This window comes from Oncorhynchus nerka, linkage group LG8 (assembly GCF_034236695.1).
Source record: "Oncorhynchus nerka isolate Pitt River linkage group LG8, Oner_Uvic_2.0, whole genome shotgun sequence".
NCBI lineage: Eukaryota > Metazoa > Chordata > Actinopteri > Salmoniformes > Salmonidae > Oncorhynchus > Oncorhynchus nerka.
Genome location: NC_088403.1, coordinates 13271832 through 13281831, shown reverse-complemented (window position 1 = coordinate 13281831; position 10000 = coordinate 13271832). Strand labels below are relative to the sequence as shown.

At 42.2% G+C, this 10000-nt stretch overlaps 1 protein-coding gene across 1 annotated transcript in view; it reads right to left on the bottom strand.

The window, feature by feature from the left end:
• Positions 1–2492: 2492 nt before the first annotated feature.
• LOC135572856 (prickle-like protein 2) overlaps positions 2493–10000 on the bottom strand; it is an 8085-nt gene continuing 577 nt past the window's right edge. The window contains exon 2 of the mRNA XM_065021365.1: positions 2493–3097. Within this exon, the coding sequence (XP_064877437.1) occupies positions 2747–3097 (351 nt within the window). The 3' untranslated portion in view covers positions 2493–2746. The remainder of the gene's footprint in view (positions 3098–10000) is intronic.

The following is a 10000-nucleotide window of genomic DNA, read 5'->3' as shown; positions in this document are numbered from 1 at the left end:
CAGTCATGTATCTCCATCATGTTATAGTTACAGTCATGTATCTCCATCATGTTATAGTTACAGTCATGTATCTCCATCATGTTATATTTACAGTCATATATCTCCATCATGTTATAGTTACAGTCATGTATCTCCATCATGTTATAGTTACAGTCATGTATCTCCATCATGTTACAGTCATGTATCTCCATCATGTTATAGTTACAGTCATATATCTCCATCATGTTATAGTTACAGTCATGTATCTCCATCATGTTATAGTTACAGTCATGTATCTCCATCATGTTATAGTTACAGTCATGTATCTCCATCATGTTATAGTTACAGTCATGTATCTCCATCATGTTATAGTTACAGTCATGTATCTCCATCATGTTATAGTTACAGTCATGTATCTCCATCATGTTATAGTTACAGTCATGTATCTCCATCATGTTATATTTACAGTCATGTATCTCCATCATGTTATAGTTACAGTCATGTATCTCCATCATGTTATAGTTACAGTCATGTATCTCCATCATGTTATATTTACAGGTTATAGTTACAGTCATGTATCTCCATCATGTTATAGTTACAGTCATGTATCTCCATCATGTTATATTTACAGGTTATAGTTACAGTCATGTATCTCCATCATGTTATAGTTACAGTCATGTATCTCCATCATGTTATAGTTACAGTCATGTATCTCCATCATGTTATAGTTACAGTCATGTATCTCCATCATGTTATAGTTACAGTCATGTATCTCCATCATGTTATAGTTACAGTCATGTATCTCCATCATGTTATATTTACAGGTTATAGTTACAGTCATGTATCTCCATCATGTTATAGTTACAGTCATATATCTCCATCATGTTATATTTACAGGTTATAGTTACAGTCATGTATCTCCATCATGTTATAGTTACAGTCATGTATCTCCATCATGTTATATTTACAGTCATATATCTCCATCATGTTATAGTTACAGTCATATATCTCCATCATGTTATAGTTACAGTCATGTATCTCCATCATGTTATAGTTACAGTCATGTATCTCCATCATGTTATATTTACAGTCATATATCTCCATCATGTTACAGTCATATATCTCCATCATGTTATAGTTACAGTCATGTATCTCCATCATGTTATTGTTACAGTCATGTATCTCCATCATGTTATAGTTACAGTCATGTATCTCCATCATGTTATATTTACAGGTTATAGTTACAGTCATGTATCTCCATCATGTTATATTTACAGGTTATAGTTACAGTCATGTATCTCCATCATGTTATATTTACAGGTTATAGTTACAGTCATGTATCTCCATCATGTTATAGTTACAGTCATGTATCTCCATCATGTTATAGTTACAGTCATATATCTCCATCATGTTATAGTTACAGTCATGTATCTCCATCATGTTATAGTTACAGTCATGTATCTCCATCATGTTATATTTACAGTTGTGTATCTCCATCATGTTATAGTTACAGTCATATATCTCCATCATGTTATATTTACAGGTTATAGTTACAGTCATATATCTCCATCATGTTATAGTTACAGTCATATATCTCCATCATGTTATATTTACAGGTTATAGTTACAGTCATGTATCTCCATCATGTTATATTTACAGGTTATAGTTACAGTCATGTATCTCCATCATGTTATAGTTACAGTCATGTATCTCCATCATGTTATAGTTACAGTCATGTATCTCCATCATGTTATATTTACAGTCATGTATCTCCATCATGTTATAGTTACAGTCATGTATCTCCATCATGTTATAGTTACAGTCATGTATCTCCATCATGTTATAGTTACAGTCATGTATCTCCATCATGTTATAGTTACAGTCATATATCTCCATCATGTTATAGTTACAGTCATGTATCTCCATCATGTTATAGTTACAGTCATATATCTCCATCATGTTATAGTTACAGTCATGTATCTCCATCATGTTATAGTTACAGTCATATATCTCCATCATGTTATATTTACAGTCATGTATCTCCATCATGTTATAGTTACAGTCATGTATCTCCATCATGTTATAGTTACAGTCATGTATCTCCATCATGTTATAGTTACAGTCATGTATCTCCATCATGTTATAGTTACAGTCATATATCTCCATCATGTTATAGTTACAGTCATGTATCTCCATCATGTTATAGTTACAGTCATATATCTCCATCATGTTATAGTTACAGTCATGTATCTCCATCATGTTATAGTTACAGTCATATATCTCCATCATGTTATATTTACAGTCATATATCTCCATCATGTTATATTTACAGGTTATAGTTACAGTCATGTATCTCCATCATGTTATAGTTACAGTCATATATCTCCATCATGTTATAGTTACAGTCATATATCTCCATCATGTTATAGTTACAGTCATGTATCTCCATCATGTTATAGTTACAGTCATATATCTCCATCATGTTATAGTTACAGTCATGTATCTCCATCACGTTATAGTTACAGTCATGTATCTCCATCATGTTATATTTACAGGTTATAGTTACAGTCATGTATCTCCATCATGTTATAGTTACAGTCATGTATCTCCGTCTAATTTGACTGAAGGTGATGATGCTGTTGACCGTGATCTTGACTTAGCAGAGGCATCAAACACATATACACATGCATTCATTTACTGACTTTATGTGATGCCATTGAGGTGGTCGTTGTTAGCGACCGTAGTTACTGGAGAAGCTTGTGGTTGACTATTCAACAGACACATGAGGATATGATGATGATGATGATGATGATGCCGTGCTGCTCACCTGTTCAGGTCTGAGTCCAGGCGGTACCCAGGCGTATTCCTCAAGGGCACAACCTGAGTCGTCGTCTGACGTAGAGCTCCTCTGGAAGCCCAGGGTCAGTTTCCCCAGCTTCCCCCCCGTCCGCTGCTCCATATCCAGGCCCCGGACACCCCCCGTCCGCTGCTCCATATCCAGGCCCCGGACACCCCCCGTCCGCTGCTCTATATCCAGGCCCCGGACACCCCCCGTCCGCTGCTCCATATCCAGGCCCCGGACACCCACCGGCCGCTCCAGGTTCATCACACGCGGGCGCTGCCCGAGGGAGACAGGACAGGAGACGAAGGGTTATCAAATGCCCCCCAAATTCAACGTTTAGAATAATTCCTCATTCAGTCAGTGGTTCTTCAGACTTTATATATCGGGAGGGACATCTCTATGTTGTCTGTTTCTGCTTTCCTGAAAACACGGGTTTGCTCTCGTATAGAAACAGAGCGGCAGGTAACCTAGATCCTAGTGGTTAGAGCATTGGGCCAGTAACTGAAAGGTTCCTGGACCGAGCTGGCAACGTAAAAATCTGTCATTCTGCCCCTGAACAAGGCCGTTAACACACTGTTCCCCGGTAGGCCGTCATTGTAAATAAGAATCTGTTCTTAACTGACTTGCCTAGTTAAAGAAACAACAGTATCTGAATGGCAGATTGTAGTTACAGTAGATGACAGGTTGTAGTGTGCCTATATCATGTACAGTGTGCCAATATAATCCTAGAGTTGAATCCCTACATGAAGCACCACTGTAACAGATCATATACCTCCAACTCCGCATCGCTGCTGGAAGGCCTGGGTTTAACAGTGAGCTGGATGGATGCTCACAGCTCTCACTGTAGAGTTAAGCCTGTGCAGTATTTTTTATTTATTTTTATTTTACTAGGCAAGTCAGTTAAGAACAAATTCTTATTTTCAATGACGGCCTAGGAACAGTGGGTTAACTGCCTGTTCAGGGGCAGAACGACAGATTTGTTCCTTGTCAGCTCGGGGATTTGAACTTGCAACCTTTCAGTTACTAGTCCAACACTCTAACCACTAGGCTACCCTGCCGCCCCAGTATATTAGACAGGTTAGTGGAGTACAGACTGACTGTTAAATGGATCTGGTCTTGTAATCATGATTAAATCCCCTTACATCACATGACACTGAACTGTACATTGAGTCAGAGACCTTTTGTACTGGTCACATCCAAAGCTGTGCGTGTGTAAAAATGTATTTAATACCTAGTGTGTGATTTACAGGTTGTTCAAGGACAGGAGGCTTGTGGGACTGACACAGAGCGGTACATTCAGAGACCTTTTGTACTGGTCACATCCAAAGCTGTGCGTGTGTAAAAAATGTATTTAATACCTAGTGTGTGGTTTACAGGTTGTTCAAGGACAGGAGGCTTGTGGGACTGACACAGAGCGGTACATTCAGAGACCTGTTGTACTGGTCACAATCACTGTGAAACACTGCTGGTTCATAGGTTGAGGTTGTATTGGGCACAGGGGGCTGGTGTCCATGACGACACCACAGTACACACGTAGGAGGACATGATATCTCCTCATATAACACGGCTTTGTGTCTGTGATTGTCTAAGGCACATACATCACTATTTCACAGAATCTCAGCCATTTTAGGTTCCTTTCAAAGCCTTTTAAAGGACCTGATAAGGAGGAGGTGGCGGGTTACATCCAGAGATGTTTATCACTTCAGTCTCTCTTCTCTCTTATCTCTGTGTTCACCTACTTCAGAGCCCTCTCTCTACCTGCGTCGCAAATGGCACCCTATTCCCTATATAGTGCACTACTTTTGACCAGAGCTCTAAGGGAGCTCTATGTGCCCTGGTCTAAAGTAGTGCACTAAATAGGGAATAGGGTGCCATTTGGGATGTAAACTCTGTCGCTGTCAGATAACCTGGTTTAAGTCTTGGAGGTGTTAAAAACCCCACTTGTGTTTTGTTTGAGCTCCTTTGACGTGCAAATGAAGACCAGAATAGCCTGAGAAGAGCACCCTTGTTTGGGGAGAAAGTTTGGATTTCACAGACGCCCTCTAAACTTAATGGAAGTTCACTCTTGAGTCACAAGGAGGGACCTTCTTCTGAAAGATGAGGTATTTCACAAGGACTGTCACAAGAGAGTCTGAGTATGTAGGTCTAATACCTTTCTGTCTAATCATTTCAATCAAAAGCTCAACAAAAACATGTCAGTAACCTGCTGTGGAAAATATATGTAAACTAATGTCAGCTAATGTATTCTGAGATATAATTTGAATGCCTTCACATGAGTTAATCACAGTCTAATGCCCATTCAAACAGAGACGGTCATTCCGACTCAGCCAGTCAACATCACTGTGGAGAAATGAATGGGGAAAGTTTGTTTGAATTTGAATACAGTTACAACAAGCCCTGCAGCTTCTAACCAACAAATACAAAAAGGGTTATAAAAGCTCAGGCTGTAAAACTGGGACTGAGCTCATTTCACACACAGAACACAACGTAGTGGCTCTGTCAGCTTTTTACCAAGTAGGACCAGATGAAGACATCACTCATTAGTTCTTCTAATCTAACAGAACCCGAGGTCTCTGTGGTATGAGTAGAACTCAGTGTTGACAGTGCAGATACATATTTTTTATTTAACTAGGCAAGTCAGTTAAGAGCAAATTCTTATTGACAATGACAGTCTACCAGGGAACAGAGGGTCAACTGCCTTGTTGAGGGGCAGAACAACAGTTTTGACCTTGTCACCTCAGGGACTTGATCCAGCAACCTTTTGGTTACTGGCCCAACACTCTAACCACTAGACTACCTGCCACCCCGATATAACCTATAATTCAATAACTGTATGTTTTATATGGATTTCTATGGTTGCCAGATTCTATTGACTCTTTCCCGCACAATCAGAGCCAATATCCTGCTCAATCCACTAAAAAGTAGCCCAATTTTAGATAGAGTAGGTGCTCAATGCCTTTCCTTGCGTGAGGTAAAACACTTTCCCTAAGTGCCCTTGAGACATTATCCAACGGCCAAGCAACCGAGTCACGAGATGGACGGAGAGATAGAGAGCCATTTGCTAAAGGCGTGTCATTACAATAATTGTCTAGGTCATGTCCTCAAGAGAAAACTGTGATGGATTTCTGGGAATAGCCTGCTAGCGCAGTGTCTAGACGTGAAATATGTTGTCCTCAAAACATTTAATTACAAGGGATAAAAATAACACATTTTGTGTAGCCCAGTTCTGACCACACCAAGAGAAGATTTCCCTGTGAAAGAATCTAAGAAATTCTCCTGTGAATGTATTCCTAACCCCCCCCATCCTCTTTACCCCAACCTCTGCTTTTAGAAAGTCAAGTAAGGAAAGTCAGAGAAAATCCCCAGCAGATTCCTGAGCCAACATACACAGGTACTCACATTACACCTTGTCATCCGCTGGCAATAACACAATGTGTGTCTTTATCAAAAACAAAAACAAAACGTCTAACTTACTACCCTGCTCTGCTCCTTTAAACTCAAGTCAAAGAGAGCCGACGGGAGGGAAAGAGAAACATTCATTTTTTTGAAAAAGGCATTTAAAAAGTCCCAACATCGGCACTATGTAAACACCCTCCAGGTGGAGGCCCTGTTGGTCCTATACTGACACATACTAAAGGCCTCTGAGTGGCGCAGTGGTCTGAGGCACTGCATCTCAGTGCTAGAGGTGTCACTACAGACCCTGGTTCGATTCCAGCCTGTATCACAACCGGCTGTGAATGGGAGTCCCATAGGGCGGTGCACAATTTGGCCCAGCATTGTCTGGATTAGGGTTTGGCTGGAGGTCGGCCGTCATTGTAAATAATAATTTGTTCTTAACTGACTTAGTTAAATTAAATAAACATATGAAGGGTAGCATCTCAAGTGGCACCCTACATAGTGCACTACTTTTGACCAGAACCCTATACGAATAGGGTGCCATTTGGGAAACATCTGAAGCCTTGACAGGAAAATAATTACCTGATCAATAACATGGCAGTTTAAATGTATACAGACTCTGGGCTAAGATGACCTGATGCTTGGCGGGAAGAAAAGTGACAGAAACCGTAAGAGGGGAGAAACATCTACAACAACACCGTCTGAATCGTTGAACGGAACACTCGGTCAGAAACCGTAAGAGGGGAAACATCTACAACAACACCGTCTGAATCGTTGAACGGAACACTCGGTCAGAAACCGTAAGAGGGGAAAAACATCTACAACAACACCGTCTGAATCGTTGAACGGAACACTCGGTCAGAAACCGTAAGAGGGGAGAAACATCTACAACAACACCGTCTGAATCGTTGAACGGAACACTCGGTCAGAAACCGTAAGAGGGCAAACATCTACAACAACACCGTCTGAATCGTTGAACGGAACACTCGGTCAGAAACCGTAAGAGGGGAGAAACATCTACAACAACACCGTCTGAATCGTTGAACGGAACACTCGGTCTGAAACCGTAAGAGGGGAAACATCTACAACAACACCGTCTGAATCGTTGAACGGAACACTCGGTCAGAAACCGTAAGAGGGGAAACATCTACAACAACACCGTCTGAATCGTTGAACGGAACACTCGGTCTGAAACCGTAAGAGGGGAGAACATCTACAACAACACCGTCTGAATCGTTGAACGGAACACTCGGTCAGAAACCGTAAGAGGGGAAACATCTACAACAACACCGTCTGAATCGTTGAACGGAACACTCGGTCAGAAACCGTAAGAGGGGAGAAACATCTACAACAACACCGTCTGAATCGTTGAACGGAACACTCGGTCAGAAACCGTAAGAGGGGAAACATCTACAACAACACCGTCTGAATCGTTGAACGGAACACTCGGTCAGAAACCGTAAGAGGGGAGAAACATCTACAACAACACCGTCTGAATCGTTGAACGGAACACTCGGTCAGAAACCGTAAGAGAGGAGAAACATCTACAACAACACCGTCTGAATCGTTGAACGGAACACTCGGTCAGAAACCGTAAGAGGGGAAACATCTACAACAACACCGTCTGAATCGTTGAACGGAACACTCGGTCAGAAACCGTAAGAGGAGAACATCTACAACAACACCGTCTGAATCGTTGAACGGAACACTCGGTCAGAAGACGGATGACACCAGACCAACAGCTGCTTACTTGCATTGGTTGCACAAGTAACCTAAGCAACAGATGGCAGGAGGTACAAGGACTATGCAATTGTTCTCCAAATATAAAGTATTGGTACTTACGAGAACAGAAAATATGAGTGTAAGATTCATTACACAGTCATCTCCATTTTAAGTTTATTGTTTTGTTTTGCTTATTCTTTGGTGTTTTGAGTTCAATATTATGTTACGTATTGACTAGGCAAATAATATTTTATTTATCTAATGCAAATTATTACATTCGTTTAAAAATGAATGTCTATAACAGATTTCATATGGCAATTTCCTGGAATATCAAATACAGTGTACGGAGATGTTGTTGTTATTACTACCAAATAGCATATACAGCCCTAGTGATTTACACTGAAGGATATGATGAATCCCTACATATAGGAGATGTTGTTGTTATTACTACCAAATAGCATATACAGCCCTAGTGATTTACACTGAAGGATATGATGAATCCCTACATATAGGAGATGTTGTTGTTATTACTACCAAATAGCACGGTTTGACTGAGACCACCTGCACACACACATCCTGCCTCGCTGTTGATACATATACTGACAGCTGACAACACTGACAGGGGGAGCGGGCAGGGAGGAGAGAGAGAGACACACTGATATAGAGCCTCATCTGGGAGGAGGAGAGAGAGAGACACACACTGATATAGAGCCTCATCTGGGAGGAGGAGAGAGAGACACACACTGATATAGAGCCTCATCTGGGAGGAGGAGAGAGAGAGACACACTGATATAGAGCCTCATCTGGGAGGAGGAGAGAGAGAGACACACTGATATAGAGCCTCATCTGGGAGGAGGAGAGAGAGAGACACACACTGATATAGAGCCTCATCTGGGAGGAGGAGAGAGAGACACACACTGATATAGAGCCTCATCTGGGAGGAGGAGAGAGAGAGACACACTGATATAGAGCCTCATCTGGGAGGAGGAGAGAGAGAGACACACTGATATAGAGCCTCATCTGGGAGGAGGAGAGAGAGAGACACACACTGATATAGAGCCTCATCTGGGAGGAGGAGAGAGAGAGACACACTGATATAGAGCCTCATCTGGGAGGAGGAGAGAGAGAGACACACTGATATAGAGCCTCATCTGGGAGGAGGAGAGAGAGAGACACACTGATATAGAGCCTCATCTGGGAGGAGGAGAGAGAGAGAGACACACACTGATATAGAGCCTCATCTGGGAGGAGGAGAGAGAGACACACTGATATAGAGCCTCATCTGGGAGGAGGGGAGAGAGAGACACACTGATATAGAGCCTCATCTGGGAGGAGGAGAGAGAGAGACACACACTGATATAGAGCCTCATCTGGGAGGAGGAGAGAGAGAGACACACTGATATAGAGCCTCATCTGGGAGGAGGAGAGAGAGAGACACACTGATATAGAGCCTCATCTGGGAGGAGGAGAGAGAGACACACACTGATATAGAGCCTCATCTGGGAGGAGGAGAGAGAGACACACACTGATATAGAGCCTCATCTGGGAGGAGGAGAGAGAGACACACACTGATATAGAGCCTCATCTTGGAGGAGGAGACAGAGACACACACTGATATAGAGCCTCATCTGGGAGGAGGAGAGAGAGACACACACTGATATAGAGCCTCATCTGGGAGGAGGAGAGAGAGAGACACACACTGATATAGAGCCTCATCTGGGAGGAGGAGAGAGAGACACACATCGATATAGAGCCTCATCTGGGAGGAGGAGAGAGAGACACACACTGATATAGAGCCTCATCTGGGAGGAGGAGAGAGAGAGACACACACTGATATAGAGCCTCATCTGGGAGGAGGAGAGAGAGACACACACTGATATAGAGCCTCATCTGGGAGGAGGAGAGAGAGACACACCGATATAGAGCCTCATCTGGGAGGAGGAGAGAGAGAGACACACACCGATATAGAGCCTCATCTGGGAGGAGGAGAGAGAGAGACACACACTGATATAGAGCCTCATCTGGGAGGAGGAGAGCGAGAGACACACACCGATATAGAGC